The sequence below is a fragment of the Alosa alosa genome, chromosome 12, assembly GCF_017589495.1.
Source record: "Alosa alosa isolate M-15738 ecotype Scorff River chromosome 12, AALO_Geno_1.1, whole genome shotgun sequence".
NCBI lineage: Eukaryota > Metazoa > Chordata > Actinopteri > Clupeiformes > Clupeidae > Alosa > Alosa alosa.
This window is the reverse complement of record NC_063200.1, coordinates 23,810,992-23,825,468: the sequence shown is the minus strand read 5'-3', so window position 1 is coordinate 23,825,468 and position 14,477 is coordinate 23,810,992. Positions and strand designations below refer to the sequence as shown.

At 45.0% G+C, this 14,477-nt stretch overlaps 1 protein-coding gene across 1 annotated transcript in view; it reads right to left on the bottom strand.

Annotated features, from left to right (window-relative positions):
* Positions 1-2,046: 2,046 nt before the first annotated feature.
* The window catches only part of ror2 (receptor tyrosine kinase-like orphan receptor 2), a 70,067-nt gene continuing 57,636 nt past the window's right edge, over positions 2,047-14,477 (bottom strand). The window contains exons 5-9 of the mRNA XM_048259522.1: positions 8,849-8,970; positions 7,025-7,342; positions 5,572-5,817; positions 4,862-5,067; positions 2,047-4,619 (exon numbers count right to left, since the gene is read on the bottom strand). Of these exons, the coding sequence (XP_048115479.1) occupies positions 3,156-4,619; positions 4,862-5,067; positions 5,572-5,817; positions 7,025-7,342; positions 8,849-8,970 (2,356 nt within the window). The 3' untranslated portion in view covers positions 2,047-3,155. The remainder of the gene's footprint in view (positions 4,620-4,861; positions 5,068-5,571; positions 5,818-7,024; positions 7,343-8,848; positions 8,971-14,477) is intronic.

The window sequence follows — 14,477 nt, the reverse complement described above, 5'->3', positions numbered from 1 at the left end:
CTGGTTAAACGGGCATGTTCGAGTACAGTTAATACTAGGCAAAGACATATGGGATTTGCCCATGTTAAGAGTGTGTTTTATTATATGCAGAATACACGTGCTTTACTCAAATATCCATGCGTAAAGACAACACGGAGTTTCGCTTACCAAATTCAGTTGGCTTTGGCAGTATGGACTAGTGTCCTCCGATTACAGAATATAACAATAGTAGACAATCCCAAAGTAATTTTAAAACATGTACTTTAGCGACTATGGTCCAAACACACATCTAAAACAATGTAAACATTATGTTGACTGTCTGTCAGCGCACCACAAGTATTGAATATTGTTTATTGGAAGTCGTGTCTCAGTTCCATCAAGTATAGGCCCACTCGCATCTCGCATCAGTTTATCTTCTTCAGGGGCGCATCTGTATGTGTTCATAATCGGACTGTCCTGGTGTGTTCTGCCGGCTTTGAATCGTAATTTGTGAGGCAGAAGAGGCATCGCAGCACCGTTGTCTATTGGTTTAATGCATTCTACAGCTTTTGCCACTTCAGCAATCTCATAACTTCTGGAATCACTCGGACGCACATATTTTGGGTTAGCCAACAATGCTGCGTGACTACCTAAAGCCTTTGCTTGGACTTTTCCAGTTTGTGCTGTTCCACATGTAGGGTTTGGGTATTCCCAGAGTTGATTAATCTGTGGCGGTATTGTTCCATTTAATCCAAAATCAGATGGAGCAGAGTACATTTTCTCCATACAATGCTCCCTCACATCCAGGTTGACAACTTCATTATGTGAATAGGCACCAATCTGGTTAAACGGGCATGTTCGAGTACAGTTAATACTAGGCAAATTACTTGATGGGAAGTAGTATACAGGGAGAACGTCTGATCCAGCGTTCATGGGGGTTAGGCCTATGTTGGTCAGCGGTGGGAGACAAGAGAATTTAGGTCTACCTTGTCTCTCATACGACACAAAATCCATTCCACGTTCTGGCGTCGATTGCGAGGGTGCGAGAAAAGGTGTGTGCCCAAGGGCGTCATAAGGGCAGTGTTTCATTGGATCCTGGTGAGCTTGTCTGTCGGGGTTACTGGTCTGGACTGAGGACAGTACAACTTTTAGTTTTTCATTTTCATGGAGGAGCTGGACGGCCCGGGTCTCCAGCAGGTACTCCTCCATTCGTTTACGCTGCCTTGACCTCTTCGCTGCCTCGTTATTCCGGTTCCGTTTCAACCAATAATTGCCATCCTTTTGTTCATCTGGAATGAATTCTCTTTTGCGTCGTGTCCCAACATTCGCTTTGACTGCAGAACCTGACTTGATACCTAGGATGGATTTAGCGTAAACATTATAAGCGTTGCCAGGAGTGCACCTGCAGTTTGGTTCCTGCAGATGAAAGCAATGAGCCATTAGAAAAACTGCGTCGGAAAGAAGTTTTGGACCCTAATGATGTTTCTTTGCAAGGGAGGTTGGCTGAGCAGAGATATCTGCCTTATCATCTAGTGCTTTGCGAGTCGCAACTGGAAAATGCGCTGTCGTTAACAACTCCCCCCTTGATAAATATTAGGACACTAAATCCAATTTATTTAGAAAATTCTTACGACCACGCCCCATATGTTAAATGAGCTTTTTGTATGGCCAATCACTATAACTGGATGTCTAAAACTCGTAACTGTCACGTAGACCAACGTCCACAGAGACAGGTTTCCTCAAACTTTCATAACGGCAAGTGGCAATTCTCTTCCTGGGTTTGACCACAAATTTGTCTGATTTAAAAATGTGAAGTACATGATTTCGTTCCTGTGCCGAGGCAACAGGATGCTATGACTATGAAACATAATTACTTTTTCCTATAATTATGTATTCCTATTTATTATTATTATTATTATTATTATTATTATTATTATTATTATTATTATGTTGTACATAATATTCACCAAATATCATTTAGGTCTTTCTCCAAAACAAGCACATAGGACATATCACATAGCCTACTGATTCAGTGTAATCTTTTAGCAACATACTCACAAAAACATTAATAAATTAAACCGCTAGAAATTTTGTTATTTCTTTTTATTGGACACTCCAAGTGACTGGAAGTACACAATATATGAGATTAACTCTTGTTATAACAGCTTGGTTAAAAAAGCAAATATCTGGTGGCAAGGACATAAAAATAACACCACTGGCTAAACAAACTTTGCCCCAAGAAAAGGCAAAGACATAAAAAAAAAAAAACAACAACATATCTTTTGAAAACAATTACAATACATAAATTACAAATCTTTACAACATAATATCAAAGTTGAAAAGAGTAGGATCTAAAAATGACACCAGGCACTTCTGTACACAACTGTATGATGTGATGTGTAGATTTTCATTTTCACTGTGGCACTGTGCCTCTTTTCTGTCCCGAGTAATGTTGTGCTGACAGCCAGTCTGTCTTCTCATCACACTATGTTGGGTAAGTAAGTATGTCCACAGGCTATGGGAATTAACTTCATCATGTTATGATGATCATCTGGACCAAGGTCGATGAGCTTACAAACTTATTTCAGGTCAATGAGCTTGTAGTGATAACTGGTCAAGGAGGCTTTTATGGTCCAATGTTCAGTAGAAGTATCAGTGACCAAAATAACCTAAAAATATGTTGTTGGAGAACGACGAAACAAGACAATCACGAAAGAGAAACAAGAAAACATGTCTTGTTGCACAGCAACAGTAAGAACATCAATTCTTCTGAATGGCTTTGCAACAAAGTGACACTGTCCATGAAACATGGCAGAGGGCATCCACAGTGCAGAGGCTACAAACTGTATTCTTCTCCTTCTTCTTCATCATCACATCATCTGAAATACGACTGATGGGATCCTTTCCCAAAGCCTAAACAGAGGGATTTCTGTCCCCAAAGACCTAGAGCTCAGCACCACACACACACACACACACACATCTTATCAGTAACTGCTGAAAACAAAAGAAAAGAAAAGAAAACAAAACAAAAAAAGCCTCATAAATTACAATTCAGTTCCTGTTTCATTCAAATGTCTTGCCTTCACTTATTTGTTTTCCTACTCATGTACAGTTCACTAACAAGAAAAACAAAAGTCTCTCTTATCACAAGAGTTCTCTTCCGTTTGGTTCCGTTCGGTTCCGGAGAAGGGCCCGCTCTACGCCTCGGCGCGGCCGTCACTGTTCTCTATCTGGGGGCTCTCGCTGTCCCCCAGCAGCTCGGTCTCCGGGACCGACGTGTCCTCGCTGTGGCGTCCGTTCTGCGATGCGCCGTCGGGCGCCTCCTCCTCGCCCCCTGCCCCCGCCACTGCCGCCAACTTGCCGTCCTCACTGAGCAGGACGACGCGCTCGGTGCCCGAGGCGTTGGACGGCGCCGTGGTGACGTAGCCTGTGCTGGTGGAGCCGCTGCCGCTGTGGTGCGAGCCGGCCTTGGCCACCATCTGCTGCTGCGCGGCCAACTGCTGCTGGGCCATCTGCATGGGGATCTGCATGGGGTAGAAGTTCTGCAGGTACGGGTACGCGGGCATAGGCTGGTAGCCGTTGACCGGGATGTAGAGCTGAGGCGGCACCATGGGCCGCATCTGACCCTTCATGGACATGAACTGGGGCTGCGACTGCTGAGGGAACGGCGAGGCCTTCTTGGGGTTCATGTACCGGGCGGCGCTGACGTTGCTGACAGGGCTGGTGCTCAGCGAGCTTGTCTGCGTGGTGTTGCTTGCGCCGGACGTCTGCGCCGAGCTGTTGTAGTTGGACAGGCTCTCCCAGGTGCGTAGGCGCGTGTGGATATCCTTGAAGCGCGGCCGACGCGCGGGGAACTCGCTCCAGCACTCCAGCATAAGCGTGTAGATCCACGCCGGGCAGTCGTCCGGGCAGGAGAGCACCTGGCGGTTGCGCACCATCTCGATCACGTCCTGGTTGGAGTAGCCGCAGTACGGCTGCAGGCCATAGCTGAAGATCTCCCACAGCACCACGCCATACGACCAGATGTCCGAGTCGGTCAAGAACTTCCCGTAGACGATGGCCTCGGGCGACATCCAGCGGATGGGGAAGGGGTTTGCCCCCATCAGCTTGTAGTAGTCGGCCGAGTAGACCTCTCGGAAAAGGCCAAGGTCCAGGATCTTAACGTTGAGCTTGTCGTAGACCAGGATGTTGCGGGCGGCCAGGTCTTTGTGCACCACGTGGTGGCTGGACAGGTACTCCATCCCCGCTGCCACCTGCGTGACGATGTGCAGGAAGTCGGCCTGCTCCAGCGTGGACTTGACCGTCTTGTCGTCGTCTGAGCTGCCCACGTCCGAGTGCGGCGAGCGCATGACCAGGAACTCGTGCAGGTCGCCGTGGCTGGAGTAGCTAAAGACCATGCTCATGGGCTGCTCCTTGGTCACAATGCCCAGCAGGCACACGATATTGGGGTGCTGCAGGCGCGAGCGCAGCATGGCCTCGTGGCGGAACTCCTCGCGCAGCGCGCCCTCATCCTTGTCCTTCACCGTCTTGATGGCCACCACCTGCGTCTGCTCGCCGGGCGCCGTGCCGTACAGGTGACCCTTGTACACCTTGCCGAAGCGGTCCTCGCCAAGCTCCTCCATGAAGCGCACCGCTGACAGGTTGATCTCACGGAGCTTGCCCTGGGAGGAGAGGAAGATAAAAAGCTATTTCAGACTTTGGAGATTTAGGTGATTGACCTCAAATGTTTCATAGATCTTGCAAGTAAACAACCTACAGTAATGTTAGCAATTACTCCAACACTAATGGCAAACCCCTATGGAGTGTTTCACTCAGGGAACTTCCCCTCCATTTCCCATATCATTCCTAAACAGCCCAGTTTACTCATTTTGGTGTGTGCAGTGTTGAGGCTGGCACTGCCCACCTGGTGCTTGTGCTGGTTTAGGAGTGGCAGCTCCATGTCCTGGCTGGGCGAGGCGGTGAGTTGGCGACGGGTCGGTGTGTCGGCCGACTCCTTCTGCTTGTTGCGGCACATACACACCAGGAAGAAGAGGCAGGCGATGACCAGTGGGATGGCGATGCTGGGGATCAGGATGTAGAGGATCTCCTTCTTCACATTCTCTGGAGGCTCTGGAGAGGCAAAGGATACATACTCAAGACTGAACCCCACTAGTGAAGAGGTAGAGCACAATACTCAAGACTGAACACCACTGGTAAAGAGACAGAACAATACTCAAGACTGAACACCACTGGTGAAGAGACAGAACAATACTCAAGACTTTCAAAACTACTTGTACTCTATAAACTACACTAACTAACTAACCAATTTATTTAGCTGAAATGCTAATGTACTCAAAAAACCTCTTGTATACGTTAATGAAATTAATTGTCAATTTAATTGACATTAATTTAATTTATTTTTTAATTAAATTGTCATTAAGGTTAATATCGTAATAGATAATTAGGTTAGTTAAGATCTCTAGAAGATATCAATAAATCATAATGACATTATGACTTTATGAAAATAATAATGACTTCATGAAAACAGTTGATATTATTATCCTGTTGTACTGTTAATATAACAGCAATAGACAGTAATAAGTAGAAGTAGGTCATGGGTAGAGTTTTACTCACTGCAAGGGCGGATGTCACACAGGTCAACTCTGACATGGGGGTCCAGTGTAAAGCACCATGGCGCCTCCATCTGGCCACCGGGGTTCCTGCAGAAGTTGTGGCCGCCCCTGAGCTCTGGGTACTCTATAGGGGTCAGGTGGTGGCTGTGCGGGTACTGGCTGCTCCATGGCTGGCACTGGTGGCCTGACCGGGTGAAGCTGACCGTGCCCCTGTAGTTGGGTCCGGTGCCGTTGTAGCAGCTGTGGTCTGAGGGAGAAACTTTCAGAGTTAGTAAATGAATGACTGTGTGTTGGTTTGAAGCAGGGTAGGGCCACTAGGGGGCCCTCTTCACACACCAGTGAAATGGCCTCTACGTCTACTATAGAACTGGCGTCTAGACATCATCAAAGACAGCATGACAGATGTTTCTTTGACGGTATTTTCAGTAAAGTAATTTCATCACACTAAAGATTAAAGAATACATTAAAAAGCCTATCTTATAAAGCCTGTCCTTTGGCAATGTCATTCCACATAACCACAGTAGAGAGAGACAGATAATTGTCTGAATTCTTTTGTTAAAAACAACTCCTGTTAAAGCATGTAATCTTCACACTTAGCCTAGTAGTACATGTTAAAATATGCTTCTGTGTCACGCTTGACAGATATGAGTAATCTTGACTCCCACCCAGCACAGAAGTCTGTGGCTTGTCTGGTATCACTCTGTGTACATGTTCCCAGTTGGCGCCATACCAACCCATCCACCCTGCCAACCCTCTTTTTGGCACAGTCTCTGGATACCACCTACATGTTCCCAGACAGAATGCACCCATCCATCCATCCCCACCCTTTTTTGGGATAATCATCCCTGTACTCCATCTCTAGTACATACCACCCTCCCCGACATTCCGCTTCGTCTCTATGCATTTGTCTACGGAATTCTTCTACATCTTCCATACCATAGCTGACTCAGGCATCCATTTAGCATAGGACAGAGCTGGTGTTATCTCCATGTTCCCATCTTTCATCTCACCCACTCCCACTCCCTCTCCCCGACCCTTCCCCCTTGGTTTCTGGATCTCTATGTACTCTGTGCCAATGGCAGACCAAGCATATCTATCTCCAGTGGGTTCCATCTACATATTCCCAGTTGGCTTTTTCACAACCCTTCTCTTTTACCGTGACATCCAGCTTCAGGACCTAGCTTTGGAATAATCTACAACAGGGTTTTTCAACTGATAGTTCACAGCCCACTCATGGTCCATGAAAGCATTGCAGGTGGTCTCTAACCATGTGTTCATAATGTGATTTTACAGTGGTAATCAGTCACACCCAACAACAGCAGCCCTGAGATTGCTCCTAGTCAAAATGGTGACTCCTGGGTTGAATCTATAGATTTTTCCTGCCCAACGCTACCCTACTATCCTTACACTACTGTGTGTGTGTGTGTGTGTGTGTGTGCGTGTTTTCCACCTACATGTACCCAGGCGGTCGGTGGGCACCCCGATGCGCATGCAGTTGGCAGCATCGGGTGAGCCGGGGTGTGGCAGCAGCTGGCAGTTGGGCAGCTCCAGCTGCATGAGCAGGTGCGGGTTGGAGCGCGCCACCGTGTACTCGAAGTTGCACAGGTCGTTCTCCAGCGCCTCGCACTCGTCACGGCACAGCTGGCGGCGGCGGGGCGCTCCACGCCCCCCCTCGTCGCACAGCGGGAACACCTGGTGGCAGAAGGAGGGGATGGCGAACTGGGAGCACTGGTCCGAGAGCTGCGTGGATGTGCCGATCATGGTGAAGGCAGCTGCAGCACACAGCGTGTGTGTGTGTGGGGGGGGGTGAGAGAGATGGAGGGATATGAGAGAGAAAGAGAGACAGACAGAAGAAGTAGAGGAAAAAGAAAAAGATGAACATAAGAGAGAAAAAATAGACAAGAGAGGTTGAAATATTAATACTTTTCAACAATTAGCAACTTTTTCCACTATTTTGTATAACACAATCATTAGTCAAATAGTCATTAGAATACACTCACAAGTACACCCATGAATACATCTCCTTAACAACTTCAAATATTTAGCTGACTGCAAGCCAGTCGAAGAAAAGACTTGACAAACACAAGCCTTTTCTATTTAGGGCCTTTTTCCATCCAAAGGTAGAAAGGACAACGTAGTCTCCTCTGCAGAGTAATTAAATATCTATAACGATAATGAAATTGAGTGAACTCAATTTCCTGAGGGAGATTGGGCCAAATATGACATCAACGACGGAAAAAAGAAAGAGACTCCTGACTGACGGTCTGTCCAAAATAATGTTTTCTGACAACCATTATGGTTCACTTTTGTCTGAGCTCCTATGATGAGATTATACTGCTTAAACATTGTGTTTCTGCCCTATTCCTGTGCTTTCAAGTTGCATTTAGTAATTCAATCCCAACTTGGCCCACAACTAGCGAAGGAAAAACATGCAAATGACGCTTGGCCCTCGAGCGATACTGATATGTGGAAAAAATCTTCTGCCAAATCTATTAGATACATTACATATTTTTTAAATGAACGGCATCTAATTCTATACAGTGCTTAAGTAAATAATAACTCCCTCATGTTCTCCTGGGCAGTTTTTTTTAAACAATTCCGAAAGCAACGACAGCACGGAGAGAGACTTGGATAGTGTTTCTGTAGCATCGCTGACTGTCCGTGTCCGTGAGACAGAGCTTTGTGTTAAAAAGCCGACGAGGTCCGAGTGCGGAGCAGGAGCTTGTAAATGCCACAGGAGTCTGTCTGATGAGAGCATGCTGACAGGAGGTCACGGGAGGGCGGTCTGATAAAAACATCAGCCAGCCACCAGCTCGGATTCCAGACGAAGACGACACTCTCTCACCATCACATATGGGCTTACATAAGCACGCACTCCTCAACACATGTGAACCACACGAAAAGCAAACGGACACAAAATGGCTGCGATTCGGCCACATAATAGATAACATTTTACGTGTTGTGCAATAACAGCTAAAAGAGGGGCCAACTTTTGAACAGTGGAACAAAAAGGAAAATTCGATCCAGGAGGTATATCAATGATCATACATACACAGATAATGACCATACTACCACAAACATGAAATGAAAAACAACAAATGGGAAATAGCAGGACAACCTTGTCTCTAAAAAAAGTCAACAAACAGTCACATTATTCTCACAGACAGAAGACGATTAATGGATACAATCTGGTGATCACATGGTGCGACATAACTCCTGGGCAATAACCGTGTTTAATAAACATGTGGTGCACCATGTGTGGCTGCTCTGTCACTCACCGGTGATGCGGTTCTCACTCTCACCCTGCATCTGAAGGGACTCCACGTAGATGCTGCGGTTGCCGATGAAGCGGGCACAGGCGATGCCACGGTACGGCTGGCAAAAGCCCTTCTCCTGGTTCCTGTCAAAACACAAATAAAGCCATGAATCTTCCAAAGGTAGATATGTTTTTTTTACAAATCTGTTTTTAAACAAAGCTTGGAACCAAAGTCTGTGATTCCTTCTACTAGCACACAGTACACTGATAACAGATGGCTAGAGATTACAGAGAGCACAGTGAGAGATTACAGCGAAGCACAGAATCAGAGAGGAACATCCTTAGTCTGCTGAAAGGAAAAATATTCAATAAAGTTGATAAGTCAATTAAGTTGTGTAAAGTTGAGCCAACTGTACATTGAAAGACCTCACATTTGGTAATAAGTGCAAAGCATGCCCAGAAAAACAGCGACTTGAGTGTATGAGTGTGTGTGTGTGTGTGTGTGTGTGTGTGTGTGTGTGTGTGTGTGTAGTGAGTGAGGGGGTGTGAGAATGTCTTATATCCTCAGACAGGAGGAAATAAGACATTCCTACAATCACAGTTGTTTCCCCCAAAGACTTTAACATAAGGCTTTATCTCATCTCTCCATCTCAACCCCCCTCCAACACACCCCCTCCAGCCAGGACCATTTTCCCTGCCTGAACCTTAGATTACAAACCAAGCATTCTTGATCCACACCGGGTCCAAAGCAAAGTGAGAGAGCTGTCAGGACGCTGCCATATTCAACTACCAGACAATTCCCAGCTTGCCGCATCCAAAAAAAACGCCCAATTCAAAGCAACTGGCTGTTCAGTGGCATCCCAGACACGATCGCCGCGGTAATGAAAACCTTCGGCCTTTTCCCCTGTCGAGGGAGAGATGGGCCGCATTCCCAATGCCTGATGGGAAAACACAAGCAACTCTGCCCGTAACTGGACACCTCCACCAGGAGTCAGTCACAGCGTTGGCACAGGGATGGTATTTTAATTAGACAGCTCGTTAAAAAGAGAGTGCCGCCACTGCCGTGCCCCTGACAATGCTGTCGACGTGACAAAGTGGAGAAAACATACACACGCACAGACATATATTTAGATATAGACGCACACACACACACATATATGTGCACGAACACCACACACATACACACACAGAGTATAATTAACACATGTTCCAACACTACAAATGTCACCAGGAGGTCAGTTGAGGACTGCAGCAGAGGTTTAGCTCTCAAGCACTAAACCAGACAAGATACTAGTCAAATGTTCCATCTATTAACCTTATTGTTAGCTATTCATTTTGCAGACGGTTTTATCCAAAGCGACTTGCAGGCGTCAGTTACTAGGGCCCCTCCTCCTCAGAGAAACTCAGAACAGAGAGTAAAGTGCTGCTGCTACTGGCTACTGCATGCTAGCTGACCTTACTACACTACACTACCACCGGCCCATCTGCACTGTCCAAAGGAACCAAATCTGAAATGATATGGAGAGGCACAGGCTCCAGGCCAAAAAGGCACTCAAAACATGGTGAGCCAGTTATTAAGAGGCCTATTAACTCATTATCACTCACTCTGCAGTGGCATATGGCGTAGGTGCAAGGAAAAGTTGAGGTAAACATTGGACGAATGTCAAACGCAAAAAGTGGGGAAACAGTTTGTTTTCCTTATAAATAGTGCTAATTGTTTATGACCGTATGCCGCAGTTGTTGGAGAATTCGAGGAAAAGTACTGTTTGTGCTGAATAGGCCATACAAGGCACAGTGAGTCTCCTGCATGCATTGGATTTGGTTTAGTATGTATATTGCCTCTGCAGAATAAAATGTAAATTTTAATAGGCTACTAAAGGTCACTTATCTGTAGGTTTATTCAGAATATGTCTATAAAGTGTCTTTGTAGGGATACAATGTCCATGAAAAAAAACAGAGTTTAAGTGAGTAGCCTCATGGCCTTCAGCTTGAGCAGGAGGCTTTCTCTTGTCTGCCTTCCACCAGAGGCCAACATGAAGAGGTATGAGCAGGGCTATAATTTACGTCCACACACACACAACCCGAGCCCTTCACAAGAACCAGAGCTCAACACTCCCGGCCACTGGCCTGGCCGAGTCCCAGCTGACCACCAGGCCGGCCACAGGCCCTGGGAGACGAGCCTCAGTAACGTCGAGAGAGAGAGAGGAGGAAGAGAGAGAAAAGGAGAGCGAGAGAGAGAGAAAGAGAGAGAGAAAGAGGAGGAGGAGGAGGAGGAGGAGGGAGGGAGGGAGGGAGACCACACGGATTCAATACCATGTCTCAAGATGACCGTCTCACGCTTCCCACACAAAGTCTATCCACATCTGACATTCTGATGTTGAAAATTTGAAAGAAATTCATTTAATTTGGAAATAGCTTCTGTGAACACTTTTGGAGAGCACATTTTAGCATTATACACAGTTGTATAAGTGGCGTAATTTATTTTTATGACTATTTCATAATTGCGTATGAATAAGGAACATTATAAAAACTGTGAGGAGGGCACTGAAAGCGAGCGGACAAAATGGTGGAGCGATGAGGTCAGTGTGGACTGAGGTTTGCGGGCTGGAATCTCCTGAGGAAGAGAAATAGTTTCGCCGTACCTTCGGAGAGCCTGTGTGTACGCTCCCCTCTAAGACGGCCTTGTTGCACTCTAAAACCACAGTCAAATACCAAGTGAGGACATCCGGAAAAGGCCGAGGAGGAAATTGTGTGCGCTAGATCGCTATCTCCACTGATACCAGCACACTAGGGATGAAAAGGCACATTTTGACAAATCAGCAGGATACGGTGTGACAGGGTTGTTTACAGTATCAGGAAATAGATTGTCCTCGTTCATGTATACTACATCCATATGTAGTGTTTGTTTATAATTATTGCTGATTTGTATTTCATAGCGTATACAGTAATTATTATTCTTGCATAGTTTTTCTTTTGTGGCTTTCACTATTTGCACTGCCTCCATCAACAAATACTCCATCATAGTGACTGGTCTTTGTAGTGACTCTGTTGGAATAGACTATCTCCTCACTATTGTATATATATATATATATATATATATATATATATATATATATATATATATATATATATATATATATATATATATATATATTCATCATTCTTGTGTGTTTTGTTGTTTTGTGCACGTCTAAATTTACCTCGGGATCAATAAAGAATGTATCTTTCTCTCTCTATCTCTATCTTTGTGTAGATACCTTACAGTGTGTCTGTAGAGGAGTTCATGGTATGACAGTTTCCCTTCTCAGTTATATAGACCATCAGAGCTAATATATCACAGACACGCTCCAAGGTCTTTGTATGAACTGTATGCATGTGTTTGTGGGTAGACACATGTTCTGTTAAAAAGAAAAGAATGGGCTGTTTTGTCTCAACATCCTGCCTGGTTTATGTTCAAGATGAACACCTCAAAGACAAAAAAAAGGAATCAAAAAAAGGTTAAACATATAACTCCCCAAACTTCCTAACCTTGGCAGAGAGAAGGGCTGAGCGACCTTCCCATTGACTTGAAGCAGTGGGGTAGCGCACATCAAACGAGACATGCCCCACAGTTCTCTCGGTGTGATAGGAAATGAAAGTGTCGATTTGAACCAAGATTAGGTGTGGACAGAAACAAAGAGAGGGGGTGGGCGAGGGAGGGAGAGAAAAGACAGAGGGAGAGAAAGAGAGATGACAATAAGCAAGGACACTTTCTGACATGGTAGGTGGAGATGTGAGTGTGTGCCTGTGTGTGAGAGAGTGCACACGTGTGTGTGTGTGTGTGTGTGTGTGTGTGTGTGTGTGAAGAAGAAGGTGAGGGGTACGTCTCCTCTCTTTTTGCTCTCTGTGCATATTAAATGACCTGATCAGAACCATTCTGGGTCTGGAGAACTCCGGGTCTAAACTCTGTTCAGCTGTGTGGTGTGAGCCGCAGGCTGTTCTTCTAATCAGGCACAGTGCAAGTTCCATGCTTTCCTCGTAAGGAACCTTTTTTTTTAAGGAGGAAAGGGGTGGTTCTTAGAATCTTTTAAAGAAAATGTCCACAAAGGTCCACATTTGCACTGCATGTTCGAAAATATTATGATAACTCCGCCGTTCCCTTTTCGATTCCAATTCCCCGCACCACGACTCTTGTGAATGGATACAGTGTGGAGAATTGTAGCATAACTGCTCTGGAAAGGAATTTTTCACTATTCATTTCTCATTCTCTTCAAGCCCCAACGTGGCTCCCTGCCAGCTGAACTGTCAATGCCCAAAAGCCTCCAGTCCTTTCAGCATCAGTATCACATATGGTTACAATTTCGCTGCAGTTTTGAATTGACTGCAGGGATTTTTTCCTTCTTCCCAGATCACATTTGAAGACTTTAGGGTTTGAACAAGAATTAGATTTATTTTCTACTTCCTCTTGGCTCCAGAAAACCCCAAAAAGGCTTCAATGTATATAATGCATATAAATGGAATTCAATAATGGTAAAGTTTAATGTGATGGTATATGCCATTCATCTTAAACTCTCCCTTTCTTTTAGTTTTGGTTTTTGGACAGTGTGAAAAGTCTACAAACAGTGAGGACATACAATTGCTAGAGCCACCATAATTTGAACAATTACAGTTATACTCTCATTAGAAGCTTGGAGCGTGCTCTAAGAAATAAACTTCCCATTGCAGTTAATCACAATTTACCGCCAACTTCCACCCCCCCTTGATTAACCAGCATTACGTGTGGATGTGAATTTGTGATTAGCCGTTTGGTAACAATTTATGTTTTGTCTCACAGGGTTCAATATTTTTTTACAATAAATTAAACAAATAAATAAATAAATAAACAAACAAACAAATAAATAAATAAATAAATAAATAAAGTGGCTCAAAATTAAACATGTTTTAGGCAGATCTCCCAGACGAAAACTTCAAGTCTACTCACTCTCTCTCTCAGCTATGCCTTAAATGTGGCCCTGACATGCCAAATAGTCTCTGAGCTTGCGATGCTACGCTGCTTAAACCACTGATTATCCTTCCCATTGCATAGAGTATGCAGTCTGTGGCCTATATTTTTGTAATGGAGGTCTGGGATTGGGCTGCTTCAAAGCCTGGAGAGACAGTGCGGTTTCGGAGCGGCACAAAAGGCACAGATTCTTGTGACATCCAAACAGCCTTTGTTCTGCTGCCTGTTTTCGTGAATATAATCATGGTCTCGGCTAATTCTGTACAGAACACAAAAAGAAAACTGGCTTTACATGGTGTTTGTGTAAAATGATTTAGATTATATACAGTCAATTTTTGACACCTCTTACTGCATGTAAGCATGTGTTTACTTTAAAACATATATAATTTAACTATCACATTGACATATTTGAGCCTCTGAAGTCAGGAGACAAACAATCTTTTTCAAATTCAGAATACCCAGCTGTGCACGGCCAGGGAAAACTTTTTCATCCTGACCTAAAGACTTCTCGAACAAAGGCTATTTGACATAGATCTGGCACAGACTACCCAGGAGCAGAAGAATTTAGAGATCTCAGCATAGATGTGAGTGGCCAGTGAAACAGTGGGCTATTTGTATGCCTCAGGATTCCAGGGAAGCAGGTTATGTCAAGGGGGCAAAGCGGCCCAAG